The 18,400-nt window shown below is 41.1% G+C and overlaps 1 protein-coding gene across 4 annotated transcripts in view; it reads right to left on the reverse strand.

The window, feature by feature from the left end:
• Positions 1–18,400, reverse strand: part of bcar3 (BCAR3 adaptor protein, NSP family member) — a 70,080-nt gene that overhangs the window by 36,331 nt on the left and 15,349 nt on the right. For 2 of the 4 annotated variants that reach the window (XM_054790200.1, XM_054790201.1), the window contains 2 exons: positions 8,254–8,446; positions 6,930–7,178 (listed from right to left, as the gene is read on the reverse strand). In XM_054790200.1, coding sequence (XP_054646175.1) covers positions 6,930–7,178; positions 8,254–8,446 — 442 coding nt within the window. Of the gene's footprint in view, positions 1–3,761; positions 4,289–6,929; positions 7,179–8,253; positions 8,447–18,400 lie in introns of those variants that run through there. The other 2 variants (XM_054790203.1, XM_054790204.1) reach the window with 2 other exon arrangements.

Genomic DNA, 18,400 nt, shown 5'->3' on the forward strand with positions numbered 1-18,400 from the left:
ACGTGTGTTCCACAGCGGAAGAAGATGCGAGCGTCTTCATCACATGCACACAAACTGAGAGGCGACAGTGCGCAGGGACACGGCGGGAGACAAATATAACGCTGAGCGATTTGTGAGGTCTGTTTTTTTTTTGAGGAGGCATTTTTAGGATGCAAATGTGTTACGGTTCTCTTTTGAACGCATATTGTTTTAAGAAGCAGAACCACGTTCCTCATCACGGAAATCCGACCAGCACAGGACTCGCGGGACCAAATATCACTGCTGAAAAAGTCCACCGCTGATGGGGATGTCACACAACTTCATGTCAACAAATCCGAACTATCTAACAATTACACTTTTATTGCAAATGTTGATCCAAAATCAGAGAACATCAACCGTTTCAATCAGTCATGAATTTTCTTCACTCTCTGATGGTCTTGGAACGTAACCCCCGCGAAAAGCGGGTTTCTACTCTTGATATTTTCCTGGCAATTTCATTCATTTCTGCATACAAATGATTGCTTGCACATGTTCAGTGCTTAGTTAGCGAAGTGTAACACGCAATACTCTCTGCAGGAGGCTTAAAGCTGGAGAGTCAGAGAAAGAGGTGCTTAGCTCACAGCTTCGACTGCTTGAACGAGGCTGCTGGTTAAAGTCGCTTGAGCCTGCACCGGCGTTCCCACGGGAATATTAGCATAGATCAACGCTTAGCAAACCAAACATGTTCACTTTAAGCCCTCTCGGTTTTAATAAGGCTGCAAATATCGAGTGGGATTTCATTATGCAATTGAACAGAAGGCCCCTTTCAGAGCGGTCATTACTCACGGAGGGTGAAGGGTGAAGGGCTCGGGCGTCTCCTTCAGCGATCCCTTCTATTCTTGAGCACAAAAGTACTCAAGTACTGTATCCAGCCCCCCCTAAAGCATATTCTTACTATACACCTTCCTTCCAAGGTTTCCTAAAATAAGTGCGCATATGGATTTAACTAGTGCAGGAAACTTAGAATGCATAATTATATGCAGTCTGAAGCTTTCTCACGGCTGCACCATGACTGCACCACAAATGGGCTGAGAAAAGTCGTGGAGTTGGAACAGAGCTATTTCAATATGTGTATGTTTGCTTGTGTGTACACTTTTCAACACTGGCACCGCACATCGTCATTATCACGTAGATCACTTGTGATCGTGTGACACAAAGATTCCACTCCAAATGCAGTGCTCGGAAGGGAGGAAAGCATTTTTGCCACTCATTTTCTTCAAGCTTTTGTGTCATGATGAGTTATTATTACAGGCGGGTGTCCAAAGTGCGGGCCGGGGGCCATTTGCGGCCCACGGCTGTGATTTTATCGGCCCGTGGCACAGTTTAAAAATTGTATTTAACAAGGAAATGTAAAAACAACAACAACAACAACAACAGCAAAAATGGGAAAATTAATCAAAAGTCAAAATATTAAGAGAAGAGGTGTAATCTAGCATGGGAAACAAGCCATCATTTCACAAGAATAAAGTAAGAGTATGAGGAAAAATGTCATTTCAGTAGCATGAAGTTGAAATATTAAAGAAAAAAAGTTTTATTTTTGTTTTACAAAGTCAAAAACAATGAATAAAGTTGTAATTTTTGGAAACTTAGGGTGGAGGGAAATCTATAACATGGGAATAAAGTCAAAATATTAGGAAAAGAAAATTGAAATATTTGTAAAATGATACAAAAAGAACCAACAGCAGAAATCTGACCAGAGTTATGTCAAAATATTAAGAGAAGAATTTTCTAATGAGCAAAAACTTGCAATTTTATGAGAATAAACTTGTAAAATGAGGAAAAATATCATTTTAGTAACAATGTTGAAATAAAGAAAAAATACAGTATTGTTTTAAAAGATATAAAGTTATAATTAGGAGAAGAAAATTTACAAGCGCAAAGCTGAAATGAAATAGTTGGAAAATAAAAAAAAACAGCAGAAATGGAAAAAAACAGCTGTAATTATACGGGAATAAAGTCAAAATATTAAGAACAAAAGTCATAATCAAATGAAGAACAAAAGTCGCAATTTTACAAGAATAAACTTGTATTATTATGGAAGGTCATTTTTAGCAGCATATCACCTGTATTACAAAGGTGAAAGGCAGTTTTTTTTTTTTGAGCTACATGTAGCTTCTTAGCATATATGTGTTGGTTTACAAAATATCAAAGTGGCCCCTGCATCCTTTCATTTTTCAGTATGTGGCCCTCGCTGAAAAAAGTTTGGACACCCCTGTATTATGATATCCTTCTAAATGCTCAAGAGGACGCTTTGATGCAAGACATGCGTAAAAGAGTTCTTCAACGGCACCTTCCTGTTTTGCCATGAGTTATTTCTTCAATTCAACACTGTTTCTCACCTGAAGTAACCCAAAATGGAGCCAAAGAAAGGTGCCAAAGGTGAGAAACACTATCGACTTCAAGAAATAACTTGACAAAACAGGAGGGTGGTATTGAAGAGGAAGATGTTGATCTCGCTGCCACATCGTGTCTTTGGGAACAGTCACGTCGAGAAACAGTGTATATATGAATTTTAATTGTACTTGCAAAATGTCTACTTTTTACACACACATCCACCCGACCCAAACCCTCCTGCTAGCTTGACGTTGATGTAATTTTTGGAACATTTGCAATACAAGTCACAATTTTATTTATTCGATTAGATTCAGCTCCATAACATTCCCCTTCTCTCTTCAACTGCCATTGTTCATGCGACACAATCCAGGTCAAACCCTTAAATTTGCCTCACACACGTATTACACACATTTAAAGTATAATGAATGACAATGCAAGATGATTGATGGACAGAATCGGAGTAACGGTGTAGCCAGTCACAGCACATGAATGTGGTGCGTTCACGGACCGCTGAACAAAGTCTGAAATCTCAATACTTGACAAAAGACATAAACATGTAAAAACTGCGGGCTTTTGAGCAGTGGTACAGTACATGTAAGTTGTACATTTTACTTGTGTTATCACTTAATTAGAAATTACGATTTACAGTGAACAGTTTATTTAATAAAGAAAAATATATGTACATATACTGTATATACTTTGTGCTGGGGGAACCTTCCTTCGTAAGTCAATGACAAAGCAAATAAATAACAAGCGCCTGCCTGTCTGTAGATTGACTATAAATGTTTGAGTTACGCTCCTGCAGAGGATAAGGATGTCTGAAAATGATGAACATGTCTTTCCTGTAAACTGCAATCCTGCATGTGGGTAGCGTTGCATACTTAGCACCACATCCCCGACCACACGGTGTCCTGATATATTTCTGCTGTGACCTCGGTGGATGTCCCCAAACATTGGCCACATCAACCACCTTCGCCTCGTAACTCTGCCCTTGGCCTCTTGTCCGATCCAACCAGACAACACCCATGTAAACATCACTGGTGCTGAATGTACCGTGACTGATGGGGGCGGGGGTGGGGGTTCCACCTTTCCACAGGGTGGTCAAAGGTCAAGCTGGGGCACCTCAGCCGTCAGGTGCAAGATAATCTCTCAATGAACATACTTGTCCGCTGAGCTCTGATTAAGATTCAAGAGCAGCGGCGTTACAAAAACAAAAAAACGCTGGCCTTCCAGACTGCGCACGCTAACCATTGCTAACTTGGACTTTTTCTGCCAGTCTTGCTGAAACAGCATCAGGCACTTTCTGCTTCTATGACCACAAGACTGACCTGTTACACAAAGACACATGCAAGGAGAGAAAGCCAGAGGAAAAAGTAAAAAAAAAAAAAAATGTGGGAGAATGTACTCACCACAGTCTTTTTCTGGCTTCTGTTGTTCTTTTTGCTTCCCCACATGACATTTAGCATCACCACATGTGGCTTTAGCATGGGAGTACACCATGTGTACGTGCGTGTGTGTGTGTGTGCGTATGTGCGTGTGTGTGTGTGTGTGTGTGTGTGTGTGTGTGTGTGTGTGTGTGGAGAGCGCTTATGTGTGCTGGCAATGGTCAGATGAGTCAGATGCAGTGTGAGAAGACAACCAACAGAGGTCAGTGTCGCACAAATTCACTGTACCACTGAACTGCTGCGTTTGATTGATTCAAAGGAGGCTTCCTTATATTGGTATAAAAGTGTAAAGCACATACATATGCATATTTTGGACATTTTACCCTTTGGCTGATTTTGATTCAAATAGAAAAGTGGGTGCAAAACAACGACTGACATTTTAGAAGCATAACTATGCTATGCTCCTAAAAGGAAAGCTGCATGTGTCACTACTCATCCTCCATCCCTCTCCCCAGGCCCAGCTGTCTTCCTCTTTCTTCTCCTCCCTTGGTGGTCTGCTGACGTGCCCGCTGAGGCCAACAGAAAGACAAACTGGCCAATCAGGAGCTAGAGCAACATAAGGTCAGGAGTCTAAGGTCAGCTAACAGGGTGAGCGATGGAAAGTCAAGACGGGCTGGCCAGTGGTTACATACCAATGGCATGCACTCCCTTATCTTTTTATAAAAGACTCATTAGTGGGAAGCCCCGTTTCAAATCAACACGTCAGATGGAATGACGGAAGATACGGAGCAATCATGAGCATTTGGAAAGACTTGCGGCTGCTAGGACCAATTACAATTGTCTTCATATAAGCAGGCTCTCTTGTCCAATATTATAAATATTCATACATTTTGTTGTGTAATTATATACTGTATAGTATTACATAATTCTACATAGTATATTGTTATAGTGCCGCACGGTGGCCTAGTGGTTAGCATGTTGGCCACACAGTCGGGAGATCGCGAAGATCTGGGTTCGAATCTCGTGTTGTGTGGAGTTTGCATGTTCTCCCCGCGTGTGCGTGGGGTTTCTCCCACATTCCAAAAACATGCATGTTAGGTTAATTGAGTTATTGAGTGTGAATGGTTGTTTGTCTCTATGTGCCCTGTGATTGGCTGGCGACCAGTCCAGGGTGTACCCCGCCTCTCGGCCGAAGTCAGCTGGGATAGGCTCCAGCATACCCCCGCGACCCTAGTGAGGATAAGCGGCATAGAAGATGGATGGATATTTTATTTATATTATACTTTTATTTTTATTTATTCTTTTTTTAACGACGTTTGGAGGAAATTGGCTATGATTTTTTTTTTGTAGTCCTAATAATTGTGTCAGTGATTGCTGTGAAAAAGGTCATTCAAACAATAAAACTAGTGGCGGTATAAGAATGTGTACAGTGCTGTACATCCTTTTATAATTTTACATAGAACCTGTATAATAATAATAAACAATAATATGTGTTATTAAAGTGAATTAAATATACTTTCAAATGTATCGTTATTATGTTAAGAGATATACAGTCCAGAGAAAACATACCTGAACACCTGCATTGTTTGAGAATACATACACTATATGTGCAAAAATATGTTTTTCCGCTACACATACAACACATTAATGCATGATAACATGAATGTAATACCATTCTGTTCAGTTGCATCTTCAGTGCTTTCCTTATGGGATTTCTGCACACTTTCTTACCCCCACAAGAATTCAATTAACCACATCCATCTTATTCTTCCCAGCGAAAGCAGACAAATTACATAACGCCCAGAAATGATGAGTCCGTACCGAAGCAAAGGGTGGGAGAAGGACATTGTTCACTGTGCAGCCACCTGCACTTGTTGAAGGTGAGCTGGACTAATTGTCCTGCTGTGTGTCAGCAGTATATGAAATGTATCCAGAGTGGAGGCACAGAGATGGATCGTGCAGACAAAAGAGTTTGCGGTAATCTGTGATCTGTTCTGCCACACCCTGACCTACAAAGGTAACCCAAATGCTGGGGGCTACTCCGCACACACACACACACACACACACAGCTGTCTACATCAGATACAGTCGACTGAAATTCTACACTACCGCCAGAAAGATGGGAGGTCATGATGACGGATGACGAGTGCGTTTTTGTGTGGGTTCCTTCAGATGTTGAGCTCAGTGCGACACCCCTCAGGCTTCTCTTTTTTACAGGTTAGTCTGAAGGGGAGCCACAGACTCCTCCGAAGGTTACGTCTCTGAGATGATACTGTATTTAACAGTAGAGTCAGAACATAATGACCGTCAACTCTCAGCTTCAATAAAAACCTGCTCTAACAAAGGAAATGAACTAAAGTAACATTAAAAGGCATTGAGTTATTTCCAATAGTAGCATAATGTTATGGTAACCTTATTATCTGCATGCAATAAAAATAGTATTATTTCAATTCATAATTTTGTGACAGAGGCGGGGTACACCCTGGACTTGCAGTTTCTCGATGCATGTTTACCATATTTCGCTGATGAGAGTGTAATATTGTTCTACAGCAGGGGTCTCAAACTCGCGGCCCGCGGGGCATTTGCCGCCTGCCAAGTCACATTTTGCGGCCCGCGACTTGACAGGAAAGGCTACTGTAAATGCGGCCCGCAAGCTCTGAGTCAGTGGTCTCAAAGTCGTGGCCCGTGGGCCATTTGCGGCCCGCCGAGTCACATGTTGCGGCCCGCGTCTTCAAAGATGACTGTAATACGGCCTGCGACAAGCCAGTGTTACTCGTAGGATGCACACATAAGCCTACACTGAACTAAGAGTGAGTGGGTCACTTAAAAAATGTGGTAAAAGAATTCCACCGATTGGTCACGGGTAAGCTGGAGCCTATCCCAGCTGAATGCAGCAAATATATCAACTGTGAAATGATTTATTTATTTATTTGAATCCCCCTATTACTGGATCAAGATATTATTGTTATTGTGAGCCATCTATCGCGTGTCGTATCGTGAGGTACCCCGAGATTCCCAGACCTGCTCCCAATACTTGATGCGGCCCAGCCTCACTCAGACTCTACCTCCAGCGGCCCTCAGGTAAATTGTGTTTGAGACCCCTGTCCTACAGCTATACTGGAGACAAGCGTGCCATGCAATGAACATGGCCTTTTATGTAAAGTGCATCAGTAATTCATCTGCATTCCTTACCCGTAACTGTGGAAGTCATCAATAAGATTTTGGACCAGTGGTGAGGTCATAGGTTGGTGGACACGTGGAGATGCCAATGTTGTGCTTCCACCAAGTACTTGCTGAGTGTGATTGGCTCTGTGGTCCCAGGTATAGTTCGCAGGGTTGAGGGTGGACCCGCCTCTCTTGCGTCGAGGAAGAGTTCCATGAATGGAGATGTGCTGGTAAGAAGCTGCAGGGACCTCTGACCCGTTACACCCTGGAGGGAGACTGGAAAAGGTAAAGAGACTAAAATAATTAATGAAACTAGGTTTTGTTCTGTACTAGTAGTGTCCAAGTGCATTGCGGTCCTTATGTTCGTTTTTATTGGCCTGCGGCTCATTCCAAAAATAAAATTAAACATGGCCCACGTAAGAACATTATAAAGGCTTAGATATTAGGACCACGCAAATAAAAATATAGACGATTATAAGAGGTTGTGAGGAAAAACTTAAATCGTTGTCAGACAAGAAGCTATCATATTAATAATACAAAGCAAGGATGTAGGCTTTTTTACTACTTTTTATGATTTCGTGAAGGCCGCGCGGTGGCCGAGTGGTTAGCATGTTGGCCACGCAGTGAGACGATCGGGAAGACCTGTGTTCGAATCTCAGTTGGGCATCTCTGTGTGGAGTTTGCATGTTCTCCGGGTGCTCCGGTTTCCTCCCACATTCCAAAAATAGGAGACTCTAATTTGTTCATAGGTAGTGTGAGTGTGAATGTGTGCCCTCCGATTGGCTGGGTGTACCCCGCCTCTCACGCAAAGTCAGCTGGGATAGGCTCCAGCATACCCCCGCAGCATAGAAAATGGATGGATGGATCTCGTGAATGATTTTTGTGTGTTTAATAAAGAAAAACGGTAAAGAATACAAGAGTGTATGTTTGATGGCGTGTTTGATGGCACCATCTGCAAGGGAAAGCGAGTGCTGCAGCTATGAATCCCTCCGAGGGTGCTGTTTTTATATTTTTTATATTGACAAGATGCGATCTTGTATCACTGCACGTTTTGTAAGTACAATACTGTAGTATACTATGTGTTAAATAACTGTAACAGGCATATTATAGGTTTTGGAGTATCAAAAATAAGCTTTTTATGGGTGTGTCCATTACTCACAGTTTTTCAGTAGTCGCAGGGGGTCTTGGAAGGTGGCCCCCTACTCTACATTCGACATATGCGATTTATAGTCTTCCACATGTGATCAAGGCATGCTTATGGGCTCGAATATTTCCATGGCTCTATTGTAAAATACTTAAAATACTTATTATGAATATACAGTATATACACAACTTGAATCTTCCCACTCACCTGGGCCTGGAGCTGAGGAGATCCATGGAGCAGGCAATGGAGGCTTGCAGCTTCCTTGAGGGGCAGCTACTTTCACTGGGGGTACTGAGGGCTGAGGTGGGGACTGGAGGGTGGGAAATGCGTCCCAGGGTGTGATGTGCATGGAGTGACCTGGGTAGGCTGGCAAAACGCCCCTCTGCCATCATCCTCAGCTCTACAAACACACAAGTCAATGACATTAACGTGAAGTGAGAGCTGGTTTTCATCATGAAATTAGTCCACTCCTTCCATTCCTGATAAAGACAAGGCAATAACTGAGGAACATTTGGTCATTGCATCGCAAGGAAGCGAAAATTGGAGAATTTTGAGAGGTTAGACGGCTTGCATACAACAAAAGAAAATGTAACAATATCAAAAAAATAATAACAGTATTACCTTATTCGTTTGAACAAATGAAGTCAATACTGCAACTGTAACAACAGTAACTTAAAAAAAAAGTAACAACTCGTCTTGACTCTCATTCAAATCCTTGGCTTTTTGCCCCAAAAGCCCTCATGTGTCCAAGAACGTATTCCCTGAGGTGAGTTTGTGTTTGCAAACAATAAAACAATATATGAATATCACAATATCACCAATGAAATGATATTAACAGCACCACAACACAATAAAACAGAAATATGCGTGATCTCATCATGCTAGTATCAATCCAATACTGATAGTACAACTGGTATTGATACCACCGATATGCGAATCAATCTGCTCCAGCTTCGCGATTGGAATTTGGCGGCTTGACTCTAAATTAATAAATCATAAATAAATTAAATAAATCATGCTGTTTTGCGGTTGAATATGGCCTATTTTTAGTTTAAAAATGCAAATTGAAGCAAATTGTACATGTGCTTTGCCTAAATTAAGCATTTTCAAGCGTAAAAATGGCTAAATGCTAAATGAAGTATAAATATAAGGCCTTCAAAGATGCTGTGAGTGATATGTAGTGTTCTACACTGGCCACTAGGCGTCAGTAATGTTACTACAACGTTCGGTGAGACACACAAACACCAGACTTGATTTCCCGCAACAACAGCCTTTTATCTCAGGTTGGAATGATCTCACAACAGGCATAATAATCCCTAATAAAAAGCTACTTGTAAAACTCAAGTCTGAACACCTGATGTCACTTCCTGTATCCCAATCACTCCACTCCCTTAGGGAACACATCTACAACAACACACAAGTCTTATTGTCTTATTCTTAAATGGCTTGTCTACTCTTATTATGTGTATTATATAAATGTAATATGTGTGTGTAATGCAAGTGTAAAGGTGACCATAGGGGTCTTATTTCTTGTCTACACGGCTCTAATAATGTTAAAAAATATATATTTACATGGTCGTAAACAGGTTTTCTACTTGGTGAAAATTCACTTATCATAGTCTGGTCTGGAACCAATTAATGAGGGATTGATGTATAAAAAATGGGTGGATGGACGGGCCACTAAAGGGTGTATAGTGTGTCCCCTGATTGAGTGAATTGAGTGATGTTTTTCCATGCTTTCTATCAACAACCTTGAGAGCAGTTGTGTAACCAAAGAAAGATAAAACTGAAGCCGAGTCTTGTAATGCTGTTTCACATCACACTGTATACCTGACCCCGATATATACTGTCATCTGAAACACACACACTCCGCAGTACTCACAGGAGACGATGTTATGCACACATGAAGAGAATGAGTACAACAGGTGCCGCCACAACTACCCATATTCTCACACACCCTTTCACATTGTCATGGGTATAAAGCACACATTCCCTGCAGGGTGATCATGCCTAGCATGACATGACATCACGCCAGTCGTGTGTTGAGCTGTTCCTAATGTCCACAAGGAAGCTGTTTATTGGATGTTAATCTGATTGTACTGTATGCTTGGGCAAACTGCAGAGGCTGAGACATGGCAAACAGCATTAGCAAAACACTGCAGATTTGGAGATTATCGGTACAAGGGAGAAGAGCCCGACGTCCTGCAATTTCAAGTTCATATTGAGTGTGTAAAAATAGTCCAAGCGAGGTGGTGAGGGAGAAGAATGGATAGAACAAACCAATGGAATTTCAAACACGAGGCAGTTAAATTCCAATGTTAAAGCACTATAATTCCTGACTCTAAACAACTGCTCATGACTGTCTGTACCTATGATACTGAAAGTCATATTAGCATTGAGTAGTAGTGATACAAGCTTACACTTATGAATAATGACTGTAATATAGGTGAAATGCTACTAAAAATGACATTTTTTCGATAATAATACGAGTTAATTCTTGTCCAATTGGCACTTCTGTTCTTCATTCGAATATGACTAATATTTTGACTTTATTCCCGCAAAATTACAGCCGTTTTTTCCACTTCTGCTGATTTTTTCAAATTTTCCAACTGTTTCATTTCAGCGTTCCTCTTGTAAATTTTCTTCTCGCAATTGTAACTTTATATCTTTTTAAAAAATAACGTATTTTTTCTTTATTTCAACATTGTTACTTATCCTCATTTCACAAGTTTATTCTCATATTTTTTCAAATTAGAAATCGATTTTTTCCACGTAATATTTTGACTTTACTCTGGTAAAATTTCTGCTGTTGATTTTTTTTTGTAGAATTTTCCAAATATTTCAACTTCTTATCTTCTGATATTTTGACTTTATTCCCATGTTGTACCTCAAAATTGCAACTTGAATAATTGTTTTTGACTTTAAAAAAATTAATATTTCAACGTCATGCTACTAAAATTACATTTTTCCTCATACTCTTACTTTATTCTTGAGAAATTATGACTTTTTTTCCTTGCTAGATTACAACTCTTCTTTTAATAATTTGACTTTTGATTGATTTTTCAATTTTTGCTGCTGTTCTTGTGTTTTTTTTTAAGTTTCCTTGTTAAATTACATTTTTAGACTGTGCGGCGGGCTGATAAAATTACAGCCGCGGGCCTCAAATGGCCCCCTGGGCCGTACTTTGGACACCCCTGTCATACAATTTTCTAATTATGTAAAAAATAATACTTAATGATGCCTGTTTCTGCAGGAAAAAATCACCTAAACTTAACTTATGGCTGACAGCAAAGTGTGCAGGACACACTGGTAGGGAAGTGATGGAAAACTGAGCATATTCTTCATAAAGTCCCCTGCTGCATGAGGATGAGTGGACAACGTGCTGTAATCCGCTCTGAATCACTCACCGTGCTTCATCATGCTGGACACCAAAATATAACCATACTGCAGACATATTGGCTGACTAGCTGGATAGTAACAGATTCCATTTCCCATGTCAAACATTCCCATGGTGTTAGACAGTTGAAGGTAAACAGACTACCGGTATGTCCTATTTTTCATTGCATTTACACGTGAAATTGATCAGTATTGCTGTCAAAGCCATTGTAGTAAAAGATTACATTTAAGATATAATAACTTTACCTAGACCAGGGGTGTTAGAGTGTAAAATAGGGTAGTAAACACTGTAAAAGCAAGTAGCAGATGCTGCATTGCTACCATGTTCATGAGTCCCAAGTCGTCTTCTACGGCAAGTAACACAGCACAACGGCGGATAATTCAATGTAATTTTCTCATGATTATTTTTTTCCCACATTTTGTACTTAAAACGTCATCTTGTGAGCCGGTTTTGGCCATACGTCTGACACCCCCAGCACAGACCTTTGATAAGCTACCTACCAGTCCGACAGTTTTTTTTCACACAGCAAGTCAATCTCATGTTTTGGCTTCCTGACGCAACTCATGCTCTCTACCATGACAGGCAGAAGCATTACACCACCAGGTATGCAGCAGTCCAACAGTGTGAAACTTTAAACTACAAACATGACATAGCACTGACTAATACAATAATCCCCATGGGTTTTTAATCGTCTCTTCTGTTGTAATTCACTTATTTTTTCCCTCCATTCTATTGTTATATTCTATATAATATTCTCTGTCGACCAAAACAGTCTGATCTCCGTCCCACAGTTAATCCAACCCAGGGGTGTCCAATTTACAGCCCGTGACTTGTTTATTATTTGCCCGCGCCACGTTGTAGAAATGAAATTAAACACTTAAAAAACAGCAAAAATTGGAAAATAAAGCAAAAAGGCACAATGTAAAGAAAAGCAATGTCGATACAGTGGTACCTCGGCTAGCATACGCCTCAGTTAGCTTGTTTTTCGGTTAATGTAAACAATTTTGCCTTTGTTTGCGTACATTTTCCGGTTATCGTTCAATATTACGCGTGTCTTGTCATGTTACTAGTCCAATGCGTGAGTCCAGCTGTGTTCTGAATGTATTTTTAATCACAAAGCACAAAGTATCCTTGTTAGCATCCTTAGCCTGCTAACAAAATCGCAACCAGAACCGGAAGTCAGCTATGTCACCTATGACGTCATCCGCGGTTAACAAGTATCACATCTTCAGTGAAGATAAACGTAGCCTGAAATGTTCATTTATCCCATTCATTCATCATTTATATGTATTTATATGCATTTCAAATTGTTTTCTGCATGTAAAACTATACAGTAATTGTAAAAAAAAAAAAGAAAGTGTTTTGTGTTGACATGGTTTAACATCGCTTTCTGGAACGGATTCATTGGATTTACATTATTTCTTATGGGAAACAGTGATTTGGTTAGCGTCCGCTTTGGTTAGTGTTGGCCCTTTTTGTAACGAATTAACCACACTCACTGTACTAATAATTAATAACAGAAAGCTTTGGCTTTAAATATATGTAAATAGCTTTATACAATAAAACATTTTTATAAAAAATATGAAAGTAGCCCCCCCTGCATCTTTGGATTTTTCTGTATTCGGACCTCCGTGGAAAAAGCTTGACACCCTTGCTCCAACCAATACCCCAATGGAAACATGCTGACGAGTGGGATGGTCCAGGCAGGATACATTGGCATCCCTTAATATGGAAACATCTGAACTAAACCATACCATTCTGCTTGGTGTAAAATGGGTTATTTACCCAATAGAAAGAGCTGTATGTCATTGTATGGCCTTATTTCTAGTAAGCACACTTCAGTGAGATGGCAACAACCTGTCTTGGTGGATATCAGTAGTATGATGGTGAAGGTAGGCTTCCGTGGCTGCCTTACATATATATATAATATATATATATATATATATATATATATATATATATATATATATATATATATATATATATATATATATATATATATATATGTTTTATATTGCGCTCTTGAATTGTATCCAAACAGGAAAGACAACACAAGTGGGTCTGAACCCTTCTATTGAGATGATGATGCCACTTAAAATGCAAACGCAGCTGACCACTCAAGGCCCTTTCAGCATGACAAATAAAGTTCATACTCACACAAAAACACAGTAAAACCAATTGAGGTCCAGCTGAGGCATGCTGGGTCAGAGCGGGGATTCCTGTGAGGGGCAGAACGACTACAGGAGGACCTATTATAAGACCCCGAGGGCTGGTCAGCTGTGTGTCTGCGTGCAAATGTGTATTTGTGTGGCCCCGACCATCTGCTAGACACACAGGCCTTCTTTAGAGGTGAAAGGATGGACTCTCACTGAGTGAAAACACAGACATAGAGATCTTTTGACCCTACTTAGTTCCGTCATTTCATTCAAAGCAAATACGTGGCGAACAGAAAGGGACAGTTTCCGAGTGGAGTTAAAGTGTTAACAGCACCTCTTCTCCATTTCATTTCCCAATACGAATGACCAGTATCCTACTTTTCTCACTCCTCTCTCCTGTTTGACTCCTGTCCAATCCATCCATCCGTTTACTAAAAGTCTACTTACAAAGAATCCCCCACCTCCCTCCTTCTGGTCCGTCCATCATGATGTCAGGTCTTTATTGCTTTCTCACTTCTTTCTCTCATTGATCTGACATGTTTTAAAATAATGGACTTTTTTCTCTACTCTTTCTGTCTGTCATGCAAATTATGCCCTCACTACATCTGTCTTCTACATCTGTCCGGTTATTGGCTGCAGACACACAGTGACTAAACACGCCACACACAAAAGACAAACTTGGAAAAAATGGAGGAAAAAATCAAGTAGCGTAAATAAACTGTATATGACAGAGTCTGTGTAGGCTCTCAGTCGTACAGGAGTTGTCCATCGAGGAAAAGGCTTCTTGAGACGTCATCTGTACTTCTGTGTAGAAGGTGTCGGACGTTTCGCTCCTCATCCGAAGAGCTTCGTCAGCAAACTAATAAGTGCTGGTAGCTTAGGCCTTAAATACAGTAAGAGTGGGCGGAATTGGTGTGCCAACACCAGCCTGTGTTCAGCAGGTTACTGAGACCAAAACCCACAGCTCTTAGTCTTGCAAATGAGGTGAAGGCAGGGCCGAGCCAGAACAATAGATGCTAACAAGCCAGTATCAGAGTCGTTCATACCCAATTCAGGGAGCGACACTTCCCTTTTATCGTAGGTGTGAATAACAGGATAGGATTATACCACTGCTCCGCCCAGGCTTAGTGTAACGAACCAATAGGAGGAGGGTGTTGGCACACCAATTCCGCCCACTCTTACTGTATTTAAGGCCTAAGCTACCAGCACTTATTAGTTTGCTGACGAAGCTCTTCGGATGAGGAGCGAAACGTCCGACACCTTCTACACAGAAGTACAGATGACGTCTCAAGAAGCCTTTTCCTCGATGTATATGACAGATTCTCCAAACCTGTAGAGATTTTATTCCATGTATATTTTTTTAATTGTTAGTGGTTGCGTTACTGCGACTGGCTGGCGACCAGTCTAGGGTGTGCCCCGCCTCTCGCCCGAAGTCAGCCGGGATAGGCTCCAGCATACCCCCGCGACCCTAATGAGGATAAGCGGCATAGAAAATGTACGGCTGGATAGTTGTGGCTTTATTGAGGTATAGTGGTGATTATTTAATCCTGGATATTGGGGGGGGGGAAAGGACACAAAAACCTGACATGAATATGATGGTTTTATTGAGTGGTTCTGATATTAACTGTAATTTCAGTTAAATGTAAAATGATTTGCAGTGGAAGTCTTCATTAATGTGCTGTTTGCTAAATATGCTCACAATTTCTGCTACACAGATTATACGGACGAAGTACAGGAATTTAGGAAATCCACTAACAATCGTTACCTTTCGTGTCCGATGCCGTCACGCACGTTAATTAGCATGGGAAGCACTTTGAACGCCTTCTGTTTTGCTTTTAACACACACCAGCTGTAACAGGAGTGTCTTGAGACACACACAAGACGAGGCGATACGTGAGATTGGGTCCAGACGAGACGAGATTTTACCATTTCAAGAAGAGTACACTGAAAAAAAAATATTGCAATCTACTAATTTCATTTCTACTATGTTACAAACTTCCGCACTAGCGGCCTCGCCTCCACTCACCGAGACACAGAGACTGTATGATTGACAAAAGGGCTCTCTCCGTTCATGCCGTTGTTCTATGGAACAAACATGCCAAGGTGCTGAAACCAATGCACAGAGTGAACTCTCTCATCTGGAGGCGAGAGATGAGGAAAGCAGACACGCAAGCACAAGGCAAGTTCACACTGACAAGTTCATTTGTTTTGGTAATGTCAACAACCGCAGATGGGATTTTAACCCCAAAAATCCAAATTGGGTATCATACCCTACAGTGTGAAAGTAGCCTCAGAGACCCACCAGTTGAGAATCACTGGTATAAACTTTGTCTACGTTCTTCTGCACTTCAGAAAGACTCTTAGATGCTTGAAGGGAACTGTGTTTTGCAGCAGTCGTGGTTATTTTGAGCATCTGGGCTTCCAGAAGTGAAAGTCAGATTTCATTTCCTACACAAACAATTTGAAGATGTCAGTTGGATGACCTTCAGGTTTGAAAGGGAGGTTAAGTTGATCCGTCTGGATGAGTGCTGTAACGCTACGCGGCGACACGTAATGTATTAAGCAATCTAAAGTCAAACGTGTGCATCTTTAAATACTGCACATCCTGTGGCCGTGAGTGCTCTCAACACCCCTGGCATGAGGTCGAGGAGTGCGCTGACAGAACATCACGTCAACTACTCTTGTACTTCTAGGACACGCCGTGTCTTATTCTTTAAAACATCAACACGATCAATCACGCAAAGAGCAAAAAAAGTGGAAAGAAAACATTCCGAGCACTAGCAGCTCCTTTCACTTGATAACTAATCAGACGTACTTTGTCCATGAAACCTCAGACAAAACATGTTAACATGTGAATAACTCAATTCCAGGCCTTGGGGTTGGCGACACACACCCACCCACACACACACACACACGCACAGCCTTGGGTGGGAAACGATTCCACATTAACAGGAAGAGGAAATGGCAGTGTAAACATTTAGACAGCAGGCAACTCATTATAGAGGATTACTTTCAATAAAATAAAAGTCCCTCATGTCTCCTCTACGTATAAGTATAAGCATTACTGATACCCATAATTGATACTACATGTAAAAATGGTATTATTAAAATGTGGGGGGTCTACGGTACGGCCCACCACAGGAGGTTTGACACATCCAATTTCATTCACCCATTGTGTATTTGACCTGAGGTACAAGGATGGCACTCTGAATTCTAATCATGTAAGTATTGGATGGAGAGGCATCTTCACCCTGCACACAGTGGACTGCTACACAAACACACAACACAATAGGGAAGACACAAACATGAACATGCTTGGGAATAAGGGGTTTCCTCTGGCAGGCTAAAACGGTCTTCCTGCTATGGCATGCACACAAAACACAGACACACACTCACACACACACACACACACACACACAAGTGCATTAGTCAAACCTCCCCTGGCCTGAAGTGAACAATGGGAACAACTGTCACATGACTGCGGCTCAGAGCGAGCCTTTGTTAGACAGAGAGAGAGGTGTCCTACTGCGCTCTTCAGTATGTGGGCCCACCAGTGTATGTGTGTGTGTGTGTGTGTGTGTGTGTGTGTGTGTGCTGTATTACTGTGTTATTAAAGCCCACAGCAGTAACTGCCATTTAACTAACATTCCTATTTAAACAATATGCTATAAGTGTTATGCTGGACAACAGTTTGTCATTGCAATTACATACCGAAGGAATCGTTCAAATGTTTTCGCTTCATTGTTGACTCTAGAAGCCTCTTTTATTGTGGCGGAACGATACTATTATACTGAATTGCCTGTTTGCGTTGAAGTAAAAAAGGCCAACAGAATGCCACCCTGGTGTGTTTAATCAGATGACGTAGATCCCTGGGATTCGTACTGGACCCTTCTAGCTAATTTAAGCCTCCGTTTTATACTAAGGATCATAATTATGAAGAATAAAATGATAATGGTGCAAAAGATTGTGTTTCCCAAGATCAGGCGCGTGAACGAAAAATGTAAAAATGGCAACTTCTTGTCGTCTTTTGCTACTTTCTTTTTCATTTGTAGATAGATACCAATACAAAAAATAAGAATTTATCTACAAAACAATTACATAAGAGTAGGGATGGGTACCAAACGCGATACCAAACCAAGACAAACAGTCGTAAAATTAATAGTTACTATAGAGGCACTGAAATGAGGCAAAAAGTGGTATAGTTACTGCCGAGTCACCGGTGTTACACTTTTTCGCCTGCACAGGCAAAGGTGAGGGTCCAGCTAAAATTGCTCAGGCCAAACTGCTCGGAAGTTTGATGGTACTTCACCTCAAAAGATGCAGACTCAGCCACCTGCCACAACTGCTTGAAGGTGAAATTGCGCGAGTAACGTCATGTAAGTAACTTAATTTTGCTAAATTAATACACAACTTTTGCATGTTGGATGAATTAGCAAACACAATTGTAAGGGTAGTCTAACATCACCAGAATTGTGTATTTATTATAAATTTCTGTTCCGTATTGAGCGGACTGTATGCACTGTAAAGTGCTGTCTAACTTGGTTAGGTCCTGCATTGGGGGAGCTTACCCTTCCCTTGAAAACTGTGCATTCCACTTCCTAGTCCAACGCTGCAAGCCACACCCCATGCAACGCATACGCATGCACAATAGTCCTGTTTGCTGTCAGCTAACAATTGCGATTTGGCAAAGTTTACCTACTAACGTTAGCTATCATAAAATGCATAGCCTGTCATAAATTGTCAGTCACTTCTCTGACGCCGTGCATGTGCACGTGCTACAGACAGTTACAGTACGTGTATA

Source organism: Dunckerocampus dactyliophorus, chromosome 10 (genome assembly GCF_027744805.1).
Source record: "Dunckerocampus dactyliophorus isolate RoL2022-P2 chromosome 10, RoL_Ddac_1.1, whole genome shotgun sequence".
Taxonomy (NCBI): domain Eukaryota; kingdom Metazoa; phylum Chordata; class Actinopteri; order Syngnathiformes; family Syngnathidae; genus Dunckerocampus; species Dunckerocampus dactyliophorus.